Raw genomic sequence first — 22,429 nt, 5'->3', positions numbered from 1 at the left:
ATGTGTGTTTGTCAGAGTCTGCAGTTGCTGTGTGACGCATGTTCACTGCAGGCGTATCGTGACGAGCTGGACGCGCTCCGAGAGAAGGCCGTTAAAATCGATTCCCTATTTTCATTTTCGAAACTTGTGTTGGTTGGTCCGATCGATTGTGCAATCGATTTTCGAACGTAAAGTGACAGCCCTATTGGTGTTACAGGTCCTGAATTTTTGCTCGGGGTTTTGGTTATTGTGCATAATTTTACTCATTCCCGCAAGTTTCATGATCACAACAAAATCATGCGCAACACTGATCTAAAGAAGTGGTGCCCCCACATAAAGCCGCCTCTCAATCAGCTCGCAAGTAACAAATTTAGTTGGTTTTCTTGGCTTATTTTGCTTAAACGGTCAAATGCACACACAATTATGTCAAAATGCTTGGTTTGGTGAATATTCAGATAAACAGTCTGGAATGGAACAGTTTTGGAATGTAAATAGTTGAGAAAGAAAACACATGTTGTATAACAGTATATTGGATCTGTGCATAAGCTCTTAAAGTGACAGCAGCCTAATAAACATGCTGCTGTCATGTTAATCAGAGAATAAAAGACAAAGAGAAGGTCACTCATTGCTCTTTACTGAATAACTTTTGTAACTTAAATTGTAAGCATTAATCTGTATTTCATTTTTACAACGAAGACTATCCAGTGTTATTTTATTTTACTTAATTTAATTTCTTTAGTATTTCTTACCCGAATACTACTGTTAAACCCACCTGAAAAACATAAAACCACATTTATTTAATGTTTTTTTTATTCTATTGCATTTTATTTGTGATATTGTTTGCAATTAGCTTTTTTTGTTCAACTAACTGTCTACTTGTCTTTTTTTTTTAAGTTTCAAATAAAGCCTCCCTGTGCTGTGTGTAAGCTATTGCAACAAAATTAGCCAAATTATCAAAAAATTATGAGATAATAATAAAACTGTCTATAGCAGTATGGCAATTTTCCCCATGTATCGGATATAGATATTTTAAGGTATGGTATCGAAGTTACAAATTCCAGTAATCGTGACAACACTAGTGGAAGTCTCTTTTAATTAGCCTATACAGTGAAATGATACCCTACCAAAAGAGGAATTAAAATTGAAGTTGGGCTGTGCGATATCACAATATTAGATCATGAAGTAAGTGTAAAATTACACCTAGGTGTAAAAAAATTACACCGTGGCATAAATCCAACGCCATGTTCCTCACCAAATGAATGAGAAGGGGTTTTAGTCTAAATAAAGGGCTAGTAGGATTGTAAAATGAGTTAATGTGATTGATAATTTGATTTAATAATCAACTATAATGACTAATAGCCTACAACGTGTCACCAATGCAGCCTCAGATGCGTGCTAGTCAGAATGTGTAACTCCTGTTGTGGACGCGCACTTCCTGGAGCAACATGCTGAAACACGGCAACTAAACCCAATGAATTCACAACAATTTATTAAAACAGTGTTCTCATTATAATGTTATGTAATATGACAGTCCCAATCATAGTTATTATTAGACGTGCATTGCTGTTTGAGCTACGTACTGAATGAACACTGGTAAACTGAAGAGCTTTGCTAGCGGGTTATTTAACTCAACGAAACGCATCCCATATGAGATTAATCAGATATATATACAAAATAAACATAATATTACAAATTATATCTGCACAAAATTACACAAAGTATTCCCATTGAACCACAATTAAGGTTGAACCACTGTAGTCACATGGACTATATTAACTATGTCTTTCCTACCTTTTTGGGCCTTCAAAGTGTTAATTAAATAGCCGTCAATGGAGTCCCCCTGAGCCATAGGATTTTATCAAAAATATCTTAATTTGTGTTTCGAAGATGAATATAGGTCTTGCGGGTTTGGAACAAATTGAGGGTGGGTAATTAAGGACAGAATTTTAATTTTTGGGTGAACTATCCCTTTAACCAAATGCATCCTATATGAGATAAATCAGGAGTGCCCAATCCTGCTCCTGCCAATCGACTGTACTGCACAGTTCATCTCCAACTCTAATCAAACACACATGCCTTTAATTTTCAAGTGATCCTGACTACCTTAATTGGTTGCTTCAGGTGTGTTTGATTAGGGTTGGAGATTAACTGTGCAGGACAGTCAATCGCAGGAGCAGGATTGGGCACCTCTGAGATAAATCATATATAGGCCTACACAAAATAAACCCAATATTACAACTTGCGTTTGCACAAAACAAAAGGCTGCGAATGCTCATGCAAACTTATAGTCATGAAGGTCTAACTCTAGCCTTTTAACGTAAAATGGTCCCAATTCCAAACATAACTCTGGCGCGCTCGCTTGAGCAGCACGCAAGTTTTATTGATTAAATTATTATCGACAATGAATTGGTTGTCAAATAATCATTAGCATCTCTAATTAAAATGTCTTTACGATCTGCCTCCTTGAGAGATCATATAATCTCAGTCGGAGTTTTGATGCCCCCATCCCAACATATTGTACAGTGTGACGTACATTAACATCACGTTTAGCACCGTAGTGGTAGGGTTGGGCATACCGCTAGACATGGTTATGATCACGTGACTTTTGTAGTTTTTCGTCGTCACAAAAGTATTAAAGCTTTGCCCGTTTAAACTTTTTAAAAAGGTTTTACTTGCACACTGTTTGGACATGTGCTTTTCTGGAGACACACACCGAAAGTTCTATTTCACGTCTTATTGCGCTTAAACTGTCAAATAAACAAAAGGTTTACATAAACACAGTCGGATATGTCTTAAGTGAATGTAAACAGCTGAGATAAAATCAGATGTCTGTCAGTATATTGGATCCGTTCATGAGGTGACAGAAGCTAGTCTCGCATAGCTGACGGCAGACAGTCTGGACTCCATCGCAGCTTTAAAGGGGCATTTCACCGGTGGGAACTAAGGATGGGCATTTTTCAAAAATATTGCATTCGAATATATTTTTTTACGTTTTTGTCACCATTTCTGAACAAGCTTACGATTAGGCAATATACACAACAAGCTTACAATATATGTTAAAGTTTTATTTTAGTTGAAAACATTAAACAATGTGTAAACCAAAAAATATATATATTGATCTAAGTGTGTGATCTACTGACAATGCGCAAATTAAAGAACACACGCAGCCGGATCATTTTGATAATGACCAACGCAATCTATCAAGAGCAGCGCAAATTAGCATCTGGTTTAAGACATGCTTTTTTTGGACGTTAAATGGCGCAAATACCAGTAAATTGACTAGTGCAAACCTTAGTAAACCACCTTACATGATAAGAATAATCATTAAATTCTCTCTTATAAATTTTGCAGAAGGGAAACTTCTACAAATGCATATATTACTGATTGCCTTAAGTAAATCATGACAAAAGAGGGTGTGCGCTGGTGCAAGCTGTTAGTAAATCTGATCCTTAGTGTAATTGGAAAAAATAAATAAAGAGCATAAGATAATACGCCATGTAATACTCATGCATTTATATATATATATATATATATATATATATATATATATATATATATATAAAACTGGTTTAATGTTTTTTATTTTTTTTTTATTTTTTTTTTTAGCATTTTTAAAATGATTATGTAAATAATTAACTAAATTAACTAAATAACTTGCCCTTGGCCCTCTGGTTGAGAACCACAGCATTGTCACTAAAAATGTCAATGTCAAAGTCAAAACAAAAATTACAAATAAATCTAAATAAACTAATCAATCTTTTAAAATAAATAGTTGGATGGTGGAACATCCTGGCCCTTCACTAGTCAGTAGCCTACATTTAAAGAGTAATCTCTGTTGGAATGGTCAGCGAAGATCTGTGTTGACACAGTAATCCAGTTCACTGAAGATATGCCTGAACCTGCAACTTTACTGTAGGCATTTGAAATGGAATTCATGCTGTGCCTGTACTTCATGTGTCACCCAGCATTCCTGTGTCATTTTCACATCTGCAGGTGGAACTTTTCTGAGCAGTTCGCTTTGTACAGTTGTACAGTACTTGGAATTGCATTATATTTGTCTATTTTAAGTCATGTAAAAGTGCATTCATTTGTTATTGTTTTGAAGAAATTTAACTTGACATTCAACAATGACCTGAATGACCACAAATCTTCACGCACATGTAATCATGCGCATAGCTGGGAGGCAGTTCGAAAAACAAGGCTGATCTGTGAACAGTGAAATACAGCTCACATACGCTACAGTTTACAGTGTCAAAGACAGGAAAGGTGGAGGGTTGTTTGTGGTGAATGCTGAGGGAACATTGTAAAATCCACAATTGTAAGTTCTAAAAACTGATACACCAAAAGCAAAGCATTTATGCCCAGTTTTAGCAATACTAATAAAAATAGTTTAACATAAATGGAGTCTGTTTTACAAATTTACTGTTGGATTGCACACAATGAAATTTAAGTTGTGACAAAATATTCAAGAATTGTAAATAATATTACAAAAAAAAAGAAAAGAAAAAAAAGATACTTTATTGTAATATAAATTATTACAAATATATAATAATATTTATTCCTTATCCTACCTAACATCACATTTTTCATTGCTACAGTCAAATTACACTTCTTAATCTTCACTGGGGGTTTAAACCTCCATGTTCTGTAAAGCTGCTTTAGAACATTATGCATTGTGAATGGTGCTATATGAATAAAACTGACTTAACTTGTGCTGTTTGACCCAGAAATCAGATCACTGCACTGCACTCAGTGAGATCAGGTTTTCAGGAGTTGAAACCTTTTTGGAAATTTCAGTTAGGTACATTTATTTGCATGCAGGGTCTCACCATTATTCAGTGAAATTATACATGTGCACTGTTGCTGTGAAAAACAAACAGTGCAGGAATAGAAAGAGAAGCTCAAGATACAGTGTCCTGTTAGTTTAGCTCATGGTAATCATTCACAGAGTCATTATAATGTGACTCCTGGCCTATTTCAAATAGCCTCTGTGTTAGCAGGCACACTATATTTTTTAGTTTACTCCCCAGGCTTTCTTTAAGTGCTGTTGAGAGATTGTTCTAATCAATACACCAGTATGATTGCAAAAGAGTCTGGACCCAGTTTTAGCAGCTGCTTGAGTGATACCAGTTGCTTGAATAAAACTGATTGAGAACAACAATAAGTCTAAATGCAAATTAATTTGGGCCAGAGGCAAACAGAATGTTCATCAATTTAGCATATCATTTCAAAGCTCTTTTCATAATTTTTTCCATCACAGTATTCTAAGACATGTGACCATTAGAAGTCGGGCAAGTAGTATTGCTCTAATGATAAATAAATATTATTTTGTAACATTTTACGTTTTAGCTATCATATACACTCACTTATTAAGGACTTGATTGCTTTTTATTCCACAAACATTGCAAGGCATCAGCTCTTTGTTATAAGCCCACTTTAATGATAATGGAGGAGTGGCGAGGTTAGGTGTGCATTTGTCACTTGCATAAAGCTGCAATTTCAGTCTAGTTCCTCTGTCATCCCTGCATTCAAACCTGCAACCTTTGTGTTAGCAGCCCAAAGCAGCATCCTGAATCAGTCTAAATTTATCTCAGGCTAATAATCCTATAACCTGTTCTTTATTTGTTGCAGACGTGCCAAACTGCGATTGTACCTGGAGCAGTTGAAACAGCTTGTGCCTTTGGGTCCTGATAGCACCCGTCACACCACACTGAGCCTGCTCAAACGCGCCAAAATGCACATCAAGGTACAAACATATAAGCATCTTTTTGACTATATGTTTGTTTACACAGCAGTAAAGAGGTTAGAGAAGCTTAAAGCAGTTACAGTCAGAGGGGACGTTAATCAGGAACTGGCTACAGGAAGTTTATGTCACTCTCCATGTTGTAACTCAGATAATCCACAGTTCCTAACGCGGTAGAGATGGTAATATACCTCAGCTTAACATTATTCTTATAATCATAGTCTTTTTTTTATTTTTATTTTATCATTTAAATATTCATGCATGTGATGCATCTGACAGTTCTCATGTGAATCATTGCATCATGTGAGGTAATTTCTGAATTAAGATTCATATTGATATTTTTGTGTGGTATAAAGTAAAAAATGTCAGGGTGATACAACTTTTCTGATATCATCAAGAAAGAAAAAAGCCTCATTAAAATAATGACATTCTGTGTTGCCAAATCCCCCAATCAGAACATTTCTCTTGAATGGATATTTTTCATACCTGGTGTTTTATCTGGTGGCAATCCGCCCAATCTGGCAACACTGTCTGCAGCAGCAGCCTCCCTCGGGTCCTAGTGCCTGCCCAGTAGGAAGTTTGATTTATTTAGGGGGGAGCTGTAGATCTACTTGTTAGGCTAATAAAATGGAACGTAAAATACACAAATAAGATTTAGTCACTTCTGTTTCTCAATAAAGCAAGAAGTAATTGATGTCATACAATCACGAGTCTGATTTGATTTAATGGTCAGAAGCTATAGCCTACATGATAAATAAATGACACTTGTAAATTTATTAATCTGTAATATATTTTTTTCAAACAGATGATGAAAATAACTTGAATCCAAGGAGCTCTAAAAGAATTGTAGAATTTTTATCTGAGGCTAAAGGCAGCATCCTTCAACTGAAGTCACGCCACCCGCACTTCATGTGTTGATGACTCCATTGCTGTAGACCATCTACAAATGTTAAATCCACAATTGAAATATTTAGGTTGCAACTGTATCTGTCTGAAAAATATTTGTTTTATTGTTTTGTTATTTTCAAAGCTTTCAATGTACTCTTATTATAAAAAAGAAATTTATTAATATTTATTTAGCACTATCAAGTAAATTTTTGATAAGGAGACCTCAGAACTCTAAAACCTGAATAAAAAAAAAAAAAAAAATATATATATATATATATATACAGTGCTATGCATAAGTGAATACACCCATGCTAAAGTTGACTAAAAAGAGGAATAAAAAATCATATTTTGGAAATTGAACTTAATGCCTTAATTTAAAAAATGACGAAAAATCCAACCTTTAAGGACACCAATTTTCTTTGTGAATGAATAATGTATCGTAAATAAATAAATGTTCTTCCTTAAAATACATGGTGCATAAGTGAGTACACCCCTATGTTAAATTCCCATAGAGGCAGGCAGATTTTTATTTTTAAGTTTTTTTTTTTTTTTTTTTTTTTAGGATACTATGCATCCTGATAAAGTTCCCTTGGCCTTTGGAATTAAAATAGCCCCACATCATCACATAGCCTTCACCATACCTAGAGATTGGCATGGTTTTATTTCAGTTAGCCTAAAAGCTAGTTTGATTTGCATTGAGAGATGATCTTATGGAAAGTACCCCATGCCAATCTCTAGGTATGGTGAAGGCTATGTGATGATGTGGGGCTATTTTAATTCCAAAGGCCAAGGGAACTTTATCAGGATGCATAGTATCCTAAAAAATTTTTTTTAAAAATACTTAAAAATAAAAATCTGCCTGCCTCTATGGGAATTTAACATAGGGGTGTACTCACTTATGCACCATGTATTTTAAGGAAGAACATTTATTTATTTACGATACATTATTCATTCACAAAGAAAATTGGTGTCCTTAAAGGTTGGATTTTTCCTAATTTTTTAAATTAAGGCATTAAGTTCAATTTCCAAAATATGATTTTTTATTCCTCTTTTTAGTCAACTTTAGCATGGGTGTATTCACTTATGCATTGCACTGTATATATATATATATAATTTTTTTTTTTTTTTTTTTTTTTTTTTAACACTAAGGCTATTTTCAGACTGCAGGCAAAAGTGGCCCAAATCCGATTTTCTTTGTTCATAAGTCATTAGCTGAAATATGTATTTTTTTTTTTTTTTTTTTTTCTTAACAGTGTAAACAGCTCAAACATGGAATTTGATCTTTTCGATTCTGATTTGGGCCACTTCCATATAGCCTATGATTCTAAATCAGACACAGGTCTGATGTTTTGCAATGCGACCTCAGTTCAAACAGTCATATCGGAATTCATGCAACTTTTAAGTCACTCTAGAGTCTAGATCAACATTCATCACAATTCAGCACTGATGGGAGCCAATCCAAAGATTTTACATACCGTTAATTATTTGGTCACTCCGTGAATATGGTATACTGCAGTGAAGTTAGTCAGTGGAGGGATGGTGAGCTGTTATACTAATGTATTACAGTGACAGCTCTATACAAGCAAAACTTTAGGAAAAACTGTATGTGAAAAACATCTCATCCTAGTCTGTGTCCTCTTTATCGGCTGTGCACAGATTCGCTAGCTTCCACATCACATCACTGTACAAATGAACTTGTTTTTCTGTTTTCTTCTGTATAATTCTGTGCTGCGTGCCATCTTTGTTATTGTTCTTTTGTGCATGTGTGTGAGTTTAGGATCGGAGCTGTTCAGACTCGAATCTGATATTAGCCACTTTTAAAAATAACGTGAACAGCCAAACAAAACAAAAAAAATCGGATTTGAGCAATAAATCAGAATTGAGCACTAAGGCTTGCTTTGTGAACGTAGCCGAAAATAATTAATTTATAATTCCTAAACAGGAGAGAGGTGTTATGTCCATACAACGAATATATATATATATATATATTTGTTGTATGGACATAACACCTCTCTCCTGTTTAGGAATTAAATATAAATATATATATATATATAAATATATATATAAAAAAAATTTTTGTTCATATTGGCTATCGCTAAAAATTGGTTAAAAAATATCGGCATATCGGATATTAGCAAAAATCCAATATCGTGCATCCCTATCAGTGTGACAATACAATTGTTTTTTGTTGTTTTAATAGAAAAACTTTGACATAATTTGAATTGAAATGAATTGTTTTAGCTTGAGAGAAATGTTTTACTTTTTACAGTTTTCATAATGTAGAGAGTGTGTTAATTTATATAAAAAACATTTTAAATCAGCAAACTAGGTGAGAAATTGAGTAAAATAAACAATGCGTGTGAGTTGACATTGTCTTGATTTGTGCTTGAAATCGTGATCAGGAAACAAGATTGTAATTTTGAGCAAAATAATTGTAATTATCATTTAACCATGACTAAAATATGACAAGTTTTCAATGACTAAAACTAGACTAAAATTTCCAGACTTTTAGTCAACCAAAACTTGACCAAACAAAAAACAGAATAGGTTGACAATAAAAAATAGACAAAACAAAACAAAAAACACAAGGCTAAGACTGATGTATCATGCATATACATGTAGGGAAAACAATATATTTGTGAATGAATAACTATTTTTAAACTTGAAATAATTATTGGGTTGTGTACCAAGCACATGTTTTCTATGTGTATTAAACCAGTTATTACTTATTGCTTGATGGTTAAACCACATGAGTAACATCTGTAGAGTCATTCAATTGAAAATTTCTTGAAAATTGAACTTTTCGAAAGAACTAGATTTTTATCTTTTATTTATTATGGACACTCTATGTCACTAACTCATTTAAATTTGCCTAATGAAAAAGGGCATTTAGCGTCAGTGGAATGAAATGTGTTCAAACTGTCACTGAAACAGAGACTAGACTAAGGCAACCTGGTACTATGTCTCTGTTGGCCCTTTTGTTTCTTTCCTGTTTGTCACACAGTATTTCAGCTCACCCTGTCTGGTTTCCTGTCATGCACCATAGTCATGCACCAATCTGTTCATGTGATTGTCTCCCTTTTTAGCTCACACAAATTGTGGATTTCTTGCACTGTGCATGCTCAAGCCGACTAGTAGATACATGTCATGCAGTGTGGTGTTTCTGTGCGCTGTGGTTTGATCAGTGGAAACATATGCTCTGCAGAAGCTGGAGGAACAGGACAGGAAGGCTCTAAACATGAAGGAGCAACTGCAAAGAGAACATCGCTACCTCAAACGGCGTCTGGAGCAGCTCTCTGTACAGGGCTTAGAGCGCATTCGCACTGACAGCATGGGCTCCACCATCTCCACTGACTCTGAGCAAGGTAGAGCACAGCTGAAATATCCCGATGAATGCTGAAATACATCCAATAAAACCTTTAAAAACGAAATTAAGTTCTACACTTACAGCAATTACACATACTGTTACATATGCTACACACGTGTATATCGTATGTACTATATAGGCTGTATGACCATAGTTGATTCCAGATCATGTGACCTACATTAATCTCTGTATATACAGTGAGGTCCAGATGTCTGAGACTTTTTGTAAAAATGTTAGTTTTCTGTAAAAATTATACGATTAGCATTACAATTTAAGTGCAAGTTTAATTGATAAATGAATACATTTCAGAATGCCTTTGAATGTTTTAATGTTCTTGCGCTTCTATATATATACACACACACAGACACACACCATACTGTTCCTTCATACTATTCCATGTTTTTAAATTTTCAAAATCCTAAAACTTTCTCTTTCAGTTTAAATGAGATAGAAGTGGACTTACATTTTGTGTAAAATATGTAAATACATTTTGTAGTTAACAGTTAATTAAGCAAATGAGCAGAAATCAGATTTGATCTGCATTCAGCTGTAGTTTGTGTGCTTGTGCTGTTGATTACCACAGATAGTAATTTCAACTCTTCACACTTTAATATGTATAAACAAACATGAAGAGGGTTTACAGTAAATACATGTATTGTGGAACACCAGTAGGTAAGCGGGCAGCACTGCAAATAATAATAACAATAATGTTAAGCATACTATTTCACATAACCATTACCATTTTACACAAGTCAGCATTATTGTCTGTGGCAAGCTTCAGAATTTTATATTTGCCATTAGGTTTAATATAACACAGAATATTCCTTTATTCTTGGGATCTTTGATTCATGTATAAAAAAAAAACACTTTCTATGTTTTCACAGATGTGGACATTGACATAGAGGGAATGGAGTTTACGCCAGGTGAGAATGATAGTGTGGACAGTGTTAGTGATGGTGAGGACCACTACAGCCTGCAGAGCAGCTCCAGCGATGGAGGCCACCATTCACATTCCCACAGATTACAGGCTCACATCTGCTAGGCCGTATCAGACCGCTACAGTGTGTCACCTCCAACATACCCATCAGCCAGTCCCAGCTGGCAGGAAACACCTGGCTGACTTCCACTCATCAGAAAACTCTCTTCCCTCTCAACCCTTGCAACACTTTATATCAGACCCCCCCCAACCCCAACCCCAACCCCAACCCCACGAATACACAAACAAGCAATATGTGGTTTTAGTAAGAACATGTGGTGTGGTAATGCAGTTTCAACTTGTCTTTTCTGCTGCGGTGTGAAACTGGCTCTGTTCCAAAACTTAGTAACTGCCTTGCTGTCTATCATCTACGTAGGCAGTTCTGTCATCTAAGGCAGTATAGACTCCTTAATAGATTAATGGAAAGGGAGCAAAAGGCTAAAACTCCTGGGCACTTCTAGGAATCAATGGATTCTCTTTCAGATAAAAAATTTGAAGTTAAATTGACCTTGAAGTTTATTAATTGGTTAATTTTTTGTGAAAGAAGATAGAATAATAATATCTAATGGCTGACTACTAATGGAGCAAAGAAATGGTGCTCTCCAAATGCATCACTACAACGGTCTGTTGTTAATAGTTTTAGTAGTAAATTAACAGTAGTAAAATTTAATAGTAAATTATGTGGCATTAAACTTGGAAAGCTACAGCTTTCTAATTCAGTAAAATTATTCTGGACCAAGCCTGAAAGACTTGAGAAGATGAGTAGTTTTTTTTTTTTTTTTTTTTTACCTGTTTTTTGTTTTGTGTGTGTGTGTGTGTGTGTGTGTGTGTGTGTGTGTGTGTGGCCAGCAATCAAACTGACAAGTCAAAACTGCATGACTGTACATGTGAAGGTGTAGAGATGGGGGAAAAAACACTTGTCGAGGTGTTGGTACTATCAGAATATAATTAATATGATGCTTTTAGTCCCATGTTTTTCCCTGTAACTTAATTGCAATAATTTTTGAAGCCTGTATTCTTCAGCAGTTTATATGCAGTGTGCAATATACAGTATATTAAAGAAAGTTCTTTGTGCTAGGAATTCCAACTCTTCAGACAGTCCCAGTCTTTAAAGCAGGTTAGACCAAAATAATTGAAAAAAGAAAGAAATTACTTTTGAAAAAAAGAAAGAAATAACTTTTGAAAAAAGAAGCCAAAACCATACTGGTGATTTGAAGTGTAGTTCATATTTTCTGTAGTAGATTTTGTATTATATTTTCCTAAATAGTCCTTGATTAAAAGACAAATAGAGGTGTGTGTGTATATATATATATATATATATATATATATATATATATAAAAATGACAGAACATGAGGCCAGGATAATGTTTGGGAGGCATTTGTTCCTTATCTCCAACCGTCATACTGTGCCTTGACTGGTCGTATCCCTTTTCCTCCCATCATCTCCTTGACACATCCCTCCAGCCCTGCTCGGATCCACTACCTGCCAGCCACCCCGCAGCTTCCATCCTCAGAATAGACTCTTCTTTGGCCTTTGGCACAAGGTGACGAGAAACATTGGTTAGTCACCTCTGACCTCCTTCTTTTAATTCCCCGAAAATGTGCTTTCCATTCTGCCATGCAGCATCATCCACATCAGCGCACACTGGTCATCTCCTCTTTTGGCAGCTCGTCTCACCCCATTGAAAAGCGTTATCCAATCAACTCTGCCCTTGAGGCTCTTTTCATTTCATTTTTTTTTTTTTAAGTTTGATAATAGCTGTCTTTTATTGTCCTTATGCCTAAGATGTGTTTTGTAATTCAAACAATGAAGTGGAAAACCTTGGGAGAAGAGCATTGGAATCAATCATTAATGGCAGCTCAAGTCCTCCCCACCCTCTCCCAATGGTAGTTCCTGTTTTAGTGTTAAAGTGTGCTTAAGGTGATGGCAGTATTTGATCCTTTGCCCATAAAAGCAAAGATACAGCAATATGATAATTTTGTTTGTAAAGGGGTGGAGACTGGGTGTATTTGGTAAGCAGCACTGTTTCAATACTATGGTGCATATTGTGACCAACTCATTGAGTGTTTTTTTTGTATTTTTATTTTTTTATTGTTATTATTTTATCTCTCCATTCTCTGCAAACACTTAAAGGAGGGAGCATGTTTTTATTTTATTTCATTTTACTCTTTTATTTTATATCTTTTTGTAAAGCATTTTTTTTCCATTGAAGAGTTTACATTTATGTCATGGATATATGCCTGACTGTTGTAGCAAAACTATGCTTTTTCAATGTGTTCCAGTATGTTGATCAAGTGAATTGTAAAAAAGAAAAAGCAAACTCTTGCACAGAATCTCCAACAACATGATTTGATCGAGAGTTCAAAGAATTGTGCATGAGATTTTTTTTCAAATCTTTAAGAGATTGTAGCTTTCATTGGCATTATCTAAGAATCACGTCACATGGCAAATTATGTGAAATCAAGCTAAAGTCAGCTTCCAGTGTGGTGAAAGAAATACATGTGACAGAGACAGGGCTATTCAGCGGCTGCAGGGTTTTTGAAAGCTTTAAAACACTAAAAAAATTAATAAAAGAGTGTATGTCAGCATACAGGTACACATATAATTATGTGAAAAGAGCCAGGTGTCCAAGGATCTTAGATGTGTGTTCTATAACTCCGCAAAAAAAAAAAAAAAAAAAAAAAAAAAAAAAAAGGATGGCATGTTGTGATGATACTTTGCGTTTGTTGGGCCTTGCAGATTGAGCTTTCTGCTGAGCATGTTTGATTGAGCTTACTTAAAGTCTGTGCGGCAGGAAAGCTAGATGGCATAGAGACAGGAGACTGGGAGTCAAGGCTACTTAAAGAACAGACCAGAATGACCAAGAAGAAAATATATAGCTATATATATAATTCCTTTTACCTTTGTTATACACATAAAAGCACTAGAAGAAAGAAAGAACTTCCATGAAAAAGATTCCTGCCATATAGATTCTATTAGATATAGACTTATTTTTCTAACCCCTCCCAATTTTGGGAGGCATCAGGTGTAATATCAGATTTATATCTTTATATGACTGTAGGTTTGTGACCCATATTTTCTGCCCACTTTTTCTCTCTGCTTTTATTTGTGTTCATGAAGCAGTTTGTTGACCGGTCAGCATGAGTGGCGTAGCCCGCAGAACGCTTGCGTTTTAGCATGAGGAAAACTTGCGGAGAGACTGCGAAGGGAGGGTTCTGTGCTGGAGACCTGTGAACAGATTTCATTTTAGAAAACAAGTAATATGCATTCAGATGTTGTATAATATTGTAAAGGTTTTTTTTCTCTCTCTTTGTGTGTGTGTGTGTGTGTGTGTGTGTGTGTGTGTGTGTGTGTGTGTGTCTGTCTGTGTCTGTGAGTACGTACACATATTTACCTGGTGCTGGCTATGTTTGAGCCCACACTCTTAAGGTATTATGTATTCTTGTATTGTAATATAAATAATTAAAATGTTTTATACATAGTGGGTCTACGGTCATTATTTGCAATTTGCAACAGCCATTGTGAAAATATATGCTTGGAGTGTAGATCATACATTTTAGCCCTCATGTTCTGTGGACAATCATGTATCAACAAAACAAAATATATCCTGATGCAGTGTAGTTTCTGAAAGGCAGCAGATAGGGAAAAAATATAGACAAATTGGGCACTGGTAAAATGTTTCTAAAATTTTAACTAAATATTTGTAATTTATATGTCAGCAAAGATGCTTTTTGCACCCAGATAATGTAGTTCTATCAGTAGAGAGCTTAACATGCTACCCAACAAAACATTTATTGACCTCTTGTCCTGTTTTTTGTTTTTGTTTTTTTTGACAAAAAACAAAACAAAAACAGCAACATACAAAACTCTCGTAGGGGAAAGAATATACATGCATATATATGACATGTTGTCAATATACAAAAAAGTATTAACTAAGCAGAAAACAACAAAAAACAAACCAAAGAGGGGGAGTTCCTTAAAAATACACAAGTCAAAGGCAAAACGGCTAGAGAAAATAAAATTAACATTTGGAGCGGCACATAGACTGTAAAAAAAGGAGCGGCACTACAAGCGACAGGGGGAGATTAATCAAAACAGTAGTTTCCTAGATACATCACTACACATTTTTTCTTGCAATTTTAGTAGATTTGATCTTTTTCAGTGAGGTAAAAAAAAAACTATTCAAAATCATTTATAAACCAAACAAAGGAAGGCTTAGAACATCTGACCTCTTGTCCTGTCTCAGGCAGTGAAAAGGCAGTTATTTGGGTAACGCACGACCTCGTGTGGTTATTTTGCTTAACATCGTCACAGTGGTTATTTGACTCCAGATCAATAGGTGTCGCAGTGTAAAAGCCCGATGTTTATGCCGAGTGTTCTTGAGTTCGCTTTGCACTCTGGGAGGTTTGTCCTCTTTAGGTGTCATTGTACATTCTACTTTATTTGTAAAGTAATAGAAAATCAGTATGACTGGATCCACAGCGGATGAAAAGCTCCGCTTTGAGCAGTTAACAAAGCTTCGGCGGCAATGGCTTAAAGATCAGGAACTCAGTCCTCGAGAGCCTGTCACTGCACCCAAAACACCCGGCCGCATCGAGCGATTCTGGGGTGGATTTCTGGAGCCCAAGACACTCTGGAGACTTTACGTGAGTTTATGTCTTATATGATCTATTTATCCAGAGAGTGAAAATGTATGTTGTGTATAAGTAACATGCATTGAAGTTTAACTGAGCATTTTAACGGCAGGATATTATTATAACTTGCAATTTTGTCTTATCTTCTTTTTATGCGGACGAACCAGACATTTAAAGCCTATAATGCCAGCGTTTTTGCTATCACTCGGATTCTGATCCCGGCCTGGGTCGTGCATTACTATATGAAGTACCATGTCGCTGTAAGTGCATGTTTATTATGGTCACACTGATTTCTTTGAACATAATTAATTAATTATTGTGTGTGTGTGTGTGTGTGTTCGTAAGGATGTACATTATTCGATGAGAAGAAACGGAGTAAAAAAAGGAGTTCAACACTTATGTTACGTTTTGGCTCGATACACTCACAAAGTCAAAATAGATTTGAAGTACTTGTTTTTATTTATTTATTATTTTTAACACTTTACAATAAGGTCTCATTTGTTAACAGTATATTTACTTCGAAGACATGATATGATAAACATACAAAAAGTATGGTTTATTAAAATGTTAAATTTGGTATTTCATCAGGCATGGGCTTGAATAGGCTTCAACTTATCCATGTACAGGGCAATGATGACACCAGAATAGTAATATTCATGACTCATGATAAAAATACAACATTATGCTAGACACACATGCTGGCACTCTGTCCCTGACTTCAAACATTTAAAGTCTTAAATTTTGTATTTTATAAAATAATGTATTGTATATTTAATTTTATAATCATAAATAATAAACATGGAAGCTCAAATGTGCAGGGTGTTTCCAGAATTTGATCATTGCATAGTCATATTAGCCATAATCAAACAAACCTGAAAATTCTAACCAAAGTTTTCAGTTACTTAAAAATTACAGGCAGGTGTCTGTTTGATTAAGGATGGAGCTAAACTCTGCAGGACATAATTGCCCATCCCTAAACTTAATACTTCAACAAATCAAACAGGTATAAAACATAACATTCTGAAAGAAGTATCTAGATTCTAGAACATTCACTTAAAAATAGAACATGTTAGCTAACGTTATCAATCAAATCAATGATTTCAGATGTATCTATTTACTGTAACCTACCTCATCAGTGAAGTATCAGAAAATTAGTTTGACAATCTGGGTTTATCATATTTGATACTAAATTAAATCTGTCTAAACTTTAATTTTGGGAAAAGTATACATATTGTTTCTATCCACGATACATATTTTTGTATTGTGATATATATCCTGACATGTTATATTGTTGAATATGAATGTAGTATTTCTTTCAATTCAGTGTAATGGTTATATCTATTAAAAGGCTAATTACATTCTATTTTGGTGAACCAAAACTATACAAAAACTGAGGGACTGAAATATTTCCATAGATAAAATGAAAGATAAAATAACACTAAATATCTTTGTGTTTTGGTTGATCATTGTCATGTTAATAAATAAAATGATTTTTCTTGTTTCCACAGAAAAAGCCATATGGAATTGTTGAGCTAAAACCCAGACTGTTTCCTGTAAGTATATTTGGTCCAAGCAGTATTATCACAAAAGTATTCATTTATCATTTATATTTACATTTTACATTTATTCAGTTAGCAGCCTCTTTTATCCAAAGCGACTTATAATTTAAAGCTTAGACAAAGGAATATAGTAAAGTAATCAGTATGATGTTTTGTAAATTAACATTCAAGTAATCATTCATATTGATGTTTCTAAATGTCCTCATACACATCTTTCTTTGTGCATGTTTGTTTTTCAGGGAGACACCATTTTGGAAACAGGAGAAGTTGTCCCAGATCTTCCTGAAGCAGAGAGTCATGGTCATCATTAAAGATGCCCATTTATATTCAGTATAAACATCCTGTCTGCACTGGTTGTAAAATGAACACGTTTGAGTGTATACTATGTCAATAAAATTTATTATACAGATTTTGTGTGCTTTTACTGTGCTTTCAAGTGACAGTAACACGCCCCTTTGGGTAGATTACTCCTTAATATAAATATTCTGGTACTGAGTAAAAGTTCATTTTGATCGTTAAAATTAAGGCTATTTAATATGATTCTATTTTGATAAAAACAACGAACAGTCAAGAGCAAAATTATTTAACAACACAAGGAGTCTTAGACATTTGTTATTGCATATATTTTTTAGGGAGAAAATGTCAAATAAAACAGATTTTCCTAAATAGTGAAAAATTAAAGTTTTTTTTTTATCAATTAGCATATAATACACTCTGTCGTTGCTATTTAGTTAACAATTATCTAATGTTTTTGTGAGTGTTTTAGTATTTTGAAATTATGAAATTAAAAACATTAACGCGTCAAATTTAGCTTTGGACGTCTTTCTTGCACTTGAGTGATATTAGACATTCTCTGGTGATATGCTTTTATTTTGAAGTGAGAAACAGGAAGTTCTGAAAGTGACTGCATTTCACTTCCGAGATGTTCTTGTTTTTTACGTCATTATCAACATTGCTTATGTAGATCTAGACCGACTGAGAGAAGTTGGGTCATTTTTGGTTCTTAGTAAACGATTTTTATATTTACAGTAATGGTGTAGCAATAAAATCCGTCAGATATTATGTATTTCAGACATTTTTGAATATCGTGTAGTGATCTTTGAACTGACACTGCTTTTTTAGGCATCAAGTAAGTTAACGTACATTATTTTCAGGTTAACGTTACATGTTTTTGTGGATTCTGTAATGCATTATTACAATTATTAAACGGTACAAGTCATAATGCTCCTTTTTTGTTTCGGATACTTAAGCGAGATGCTTCCAGTGGAATCCAGATGATCTAAGTAACTTACTCCGAAAGTTTCAACAAATACAAGGAATAGTAAGTAAAACATAATTTTTAAGGGGATATATTAGTTCTACATTATTCGCTTATACATAGATTTATTATAGAAATGTATTTATTGCGATTAACATAAAAGCTAGTATGACACTGCATAGTTATGTCTATATGCTGCACGGTAGGCTATTTTGAAACGCAGCAAAGTTCCAATATTTTGTTGTATCTATCAAAAAGTAGGTTATTATTACTAAGAAGAAAAATTGTAATGTGAGTAAACACGATCACAGAAATAGGCTTTTAGTATTAGTAGGCTATTTATTGGTATGTAGTCATATTTACTCATAGAATATTTCATAATAATGTGACGTACAAAAGTTTTCTAATATTAAGCAGTGAATCTATTTTGTTTTTAAAAAATCTGAGGAATAGAACAGTATGCTATACTACCTAAAAAGGTTTTCTTTTAGGGAATTTCAGGACAGTATCACTTTGACATGTTTGGCTTTGTACTCCTTAAAACATCTAAATAAGTTCAAATTCATTATTTTTCTTTTAATTTATAATGTTATTTAAACTTTCTAAACATTCACATTTAGACAAATGTAGCGAATGCTGAGAACAGTACAAGTAGCCTAATAATTCAAATGTTTCTTCCACCAGATAATGGCATCACCACAAATGAAGGAGCGCCCATCAGGTTTTGTGTTAAACACAATATCAAAAGCAGCATCTCCAGAATCAAAGTGCCCAATCTGCCTGGATCACTTTAAAAACATATCATATCTTGATGTGTGCCTACATAAGTTTTGCTTCTGCTGCATTCATGAGTGGTCAAAGAACAAAGCAGAATGCCCCTTATGCAAGCAGCCATTTAATTCAATCTATCACACCATTAAATCTGAAGATAACTACAAGAGATTTGACCTGCGACCAACTGAGAATGGCTCATTTGGCAACATGGCAGGGCAAAGATTCAGGTATCGCACCACACTTACCGGTGACCGCAGACCAGCAACGAGGAGAACGTCTCCTCCACCTGACCATGGTGTCATATTTGAGGGCCTGAGAGGATCTCTTCCACAGCGGCACAGCAGAGATCTCCATAGCATGATAAGGAGGCTGGCAGTAAGGCAAAGAAGAGAGAGTGAGGGCAGGTCTGTTCAAAGTCTTCATGAACAAGAAGTGATTAAATTCAGACGAGCCTTGTACAGAAGAGGTGTGCGAGTCCAAAGTGTGCAGGATGGTGGCCGTACCAGGGAGACCTCCGCAGAGTTCTTTAAAAGAAATCCTGCTTGTCTCCACAGGCTTGTACCCTGGTTGAGACGAGAGCTGACTGTTCTGTATGGTACCCATGGTTCTCTTGTCAATATAGTGCAGCACATCATCATGACTCTGATCACTCGACAAAACTTGGACGACCAGACTGTTCTACATGAGCTTCGGCCGTTCTTGCTGTCCCACACTGAGCACTTCCTGCATGAGTTTCTCAGCTTTGCTCAATCCCCGTTCAACATGGAGGCATATGACCAGCGTGCTGTTTATGACTTGCCTCGGCCCCCCGGACAGAGTAGCAGTTCAGAAACATCTGTGATTGCCATCTCTGAAGATGAAAGTGATTCTTTAGTGTCAGGAGCCCAGGAATATGCCACTCCTAGGGTGACTTTAAGCCAAACAGCATGGGATGATGAGACCCCGGGGCCATCCTACACTTCAGAGCTATCTCAGGTATTACCTTTCCATGTGAGGGACTCAGATTCTGATAGTAGTGTTGGGGAAGCAGTAGTGTCTGTTGCTGCAGTGCCACATCAGGACCGTCCAGGAAATACTGCCACTATTGCAGTGGAAGAAGAGGACTCCTCTGGCAGTGATGAAGACTGTGTTATTATCAGCTATGTTAAGCCAGTGGCAGAAAGGACACCAGAACTGGTCCAGCTTTCTTCTGACTCTGAACATTCTGAGCAGAATGAAGAGCCGCAAAACCCTCAAGCACCCCAACACATTCGTTTTACTTCAGAGTCAGATTTGTCACCCATTGTAACTCAGAGACCCTCAAGGAGGCCAACAAGGTCCCCTCGCTCACCTGATGACACCTCTACACATCTTAGAAAAGAAGATAAATATGGTAAAAGGAATCATGAAAGGGAGTTGTCAGGATCTAGAGAAGGATCCTCACACAGCAACAGGACACACTCTTCCTCTTGTAGCAGGAAGCACCCATTGTCTAAAGAGAGCAAGCATAACCGGAACCAAGGAAAGGATACAAGTCGCCACACCTCTAGTTATTGGCATTCATATAGCCATTATAGTCAGCAAGGCAGTGACAGGAGTTGTTATACAGAGACATGCTCATCCTACACCAGCTACTACAGAAGTGTTTATAATCGCCCTCATTCTCTATCACACAACAGAAGGCGAGGCATGGATCGTGAGGACAGAAGTAGCTCAAGGAGCACTTCTAGAATCAAGTCCGGCTCCTCCAGCGGCCAGGAAAGAAGACACTCAAGGAGCAATTCCAAAATCAACTCTTCGAATCGTCGGCACAGAAGTCATTATGAGAGCCATTCTAGAATCAACTCCTCCAACCGTAAGGACAGAAGTCGCTCAAGGAGCAGTTCTAGAATCAAGTCCAGTTCCTCCAACTGTCAGGACAGAAATCACTCTAGAAGCAGCTCTAGATACAACTTCTCCAATCGTGAGGGCAAAAGTCGCTCAAGGAGCAATTCTCGAATCAACTCCTCCAACCGTCAGGAAAGAAGTCGCTCAAGGAACAATTCTAGAATCAACTCCAAATCCTCACATCAGACAACACTACATGGTGAATATGGCAGGAAAAGGAAGTACAAAGCAAAGCATTATGAGGAACCCTCAAGGAAGAGTCCTAGTACATGTTTCACAGATACTGCTGAAGATGGTGCAAAAAAGAAAAACAAGAAGCATCACAAAAGGTGCAAGAGGAAAAGTAAGAGTCCAAGCGTAGATGACAAATCTGAGGGTCACAGTAGGAAACATCACAAGAAGAAGAAAAAGAAACACAAGAAGAAGAGCAAGAGACATAATAGTGAGAGGAGGGTGGTAAAGCACAGCCCTGTTCTCATTACAATTAATAGTGACAGTGACAGTGACAGTGACAATGCTGACTCCAGTGAACCCTCAACCAGTAATATCTGTGCAGCTAGCTCCACTTTTACAACAGCAAACAGTTCTACAAAAACTGAAACTCAGCCACTCAAGTCCAGTTTCCTAGACATGGAGCAAGAGTCAACTGCTGGAACTGAATATAGTTCAGTGGGTGATGCAGGGAATCACCTCAATACTGATTAACGCAAATGCCTTTGTGATTTTATATGTTCAATTTAACTGTAATTGAACTCCTCAATTTGTGACGAATAAAGATTTGCAAATGACTTCTTGAAATGCCCACATGCATTTTCAGTGTTGCAAAATCCATTTTTGTTTGCTGAGACATTTCATTTTGTATTGTGTACACATCACATTATTTTTTTTATTACATTACATTATTTAATTTACGAGTTATGATGGCATTTTAGTGGAATAAATCATGCACCATATTCTAACATATTGTAACAAAAAACAAAACAAAAATAAGTTTCAGTGCTTAAATTACATCCCATAACACAAGCTAATAGTAGCGTTGTCTTCATCGTTAAAATGTAGTTGTTTTATGGTTATCTTCTCTTGGATCCACTCTTGTGGGGTTTGAGATTATTTCATTACTTGGGTTTAGTTAAATCACAGTAGGCGGCGCTACTGCGCTTGTTTCGCTTGCGCAGCGCCATAAAACAAGCAAGAACAAGTAGGAAGCTGATGTTATAGTTTATTGTTGCACGTGGAAGCATAGAAGAAAATGGCATTGGACAGTCACATAAAGGTAAATTAAATATTATTATGAAATATGACACGTGAGTTATGTAAGAAAATAGTTTAGGGGAGTGGTACTGCAGTGTTTTCACGTCAACATTCGAAAGAATCAAATGTTGC

The 22,429-nt window shown here is 35.7% G+C and overlaps 3 protein-coding genes across 4 annotated transcripts in view; all 3 read left to right on the top strand.

Annotated features, from left to right (window-relative positions):
* The window catches only part of mxd4 (MAX dimerization protein 4), a 64,717-nt gene extending 50,274 nt beyond the window's left edge, over positions 1–14,443 (top strand). The window contains exons 4-7 of one of the 2 annotated variants that reach the window (XM_079863794.1): positions 5,611–5,725; positions 9,816–9,975; positions 10,862–10,900; positions 12,419–14,439. In XM_079863794.1, the coding sequence (XP_079719920.1) occupies positions 5,611–5,725; positions 9,816–9,975; positions 10,862–10,900; positions 12,419–12,519 (415 nt within the window). In that variant the 3' untranslated portion in view covers positions 12,520–14,439. Of the gene's footprint in view, positions 1–5,610; positions 5,726–9,815; positions 9,976–10,861 lie in introns of both variants that reach the window. The other variant, XM_079863793.1, reaches the window with a different exon arrangement.
* Positions 14,444–15,304: 861 nt separating this feature from the next.
* ndufb6 (NADH:ubiquinone oxidoreductase subunit B) lies at positions 15,305–17,557 on the top strand. The gene is made up of 4 exons (XM_079863850.1): positions 15,305–15,601; positions 15,757–15,849; positions 17,098–17,142; positions 17,388–17,557. Exons 1-4 carry the CDS (start codon positions 15,422–15,424, stop codon positions 17,457–17,459), a joined length of 390 nt encoding a protein of 129 aa, XP_079719976.1. The 5' UTR covers positions 15,305–15,421; the 3' UTR covers positions 17,460–17,557.
* A 526-nt stretch (positions 17,558–18,083) lies between these two features.
* Positions 18,084–22,429, top strand: part of toporsa (topoisomerase I binding, arginine/serine-rich a) — a 26,620-nt gene continuing 22,274 nt past the window's right edge. The window contains exons 1-3 of the mRNA XM_079855671.1: positions 18,084–18,277; positions 18,399–18,469; positions 19,091–21,745. Coding sequence (XP_079711797.1) covers positions 19,094–21,745 — 2,652 coding nt within the window. The 5' untranslated portion in view covers positions 18,084–18,277; positions 18,399–18,469; positions 19,091–19,093. The remainder of the gene's footprint in view (positions 18,278–18,398; positions 18,470–19,090; positions 21,746–22,429) is intronic.

This window comes from Squalius cephalus (assembly GCF_949319135.1).
Source record: "Squalius cephalus genome assembly, chromosome: 2".
Taxonomy (NCBI): domain Eukaryota; kingdom Metazoa; phylum Chordata; class Actinopteri; order Cypriniformes; family Leuciscidae; genus Squalius; species Squalius cephalus.
This window is presented reverse-complemented; position numbering and strand designations above follow the sequence as displayed.

What these genes read in the sequence shown, in the direction of transcription:
- ndufb6 (XM_079863850.1), top strand. Translation starts at nt 15,422, where the DNA reads ATGACTGGATCCACAGCGGATGAAAAGCTCCGCTTTGAGCAGTTAACA. An exon ending in AGACACTCTGGAGACTTTAC is followed by an intron (nt 15,602 to 15,756) that starts GTGAGTTTATGT and finishes CGGACGAACCAG; the next exon opens with ACATTTAAAGCCTATAATGC. An exon ending in TAAAACCCAGACTGTTTCCT is followed by an intron (nt 17,143 to 17,387) that starts GTAAGTATATTT and finishes TTTGTTTTTCAG; the next exon opens with GGAGACACCATTTTGGAAAC.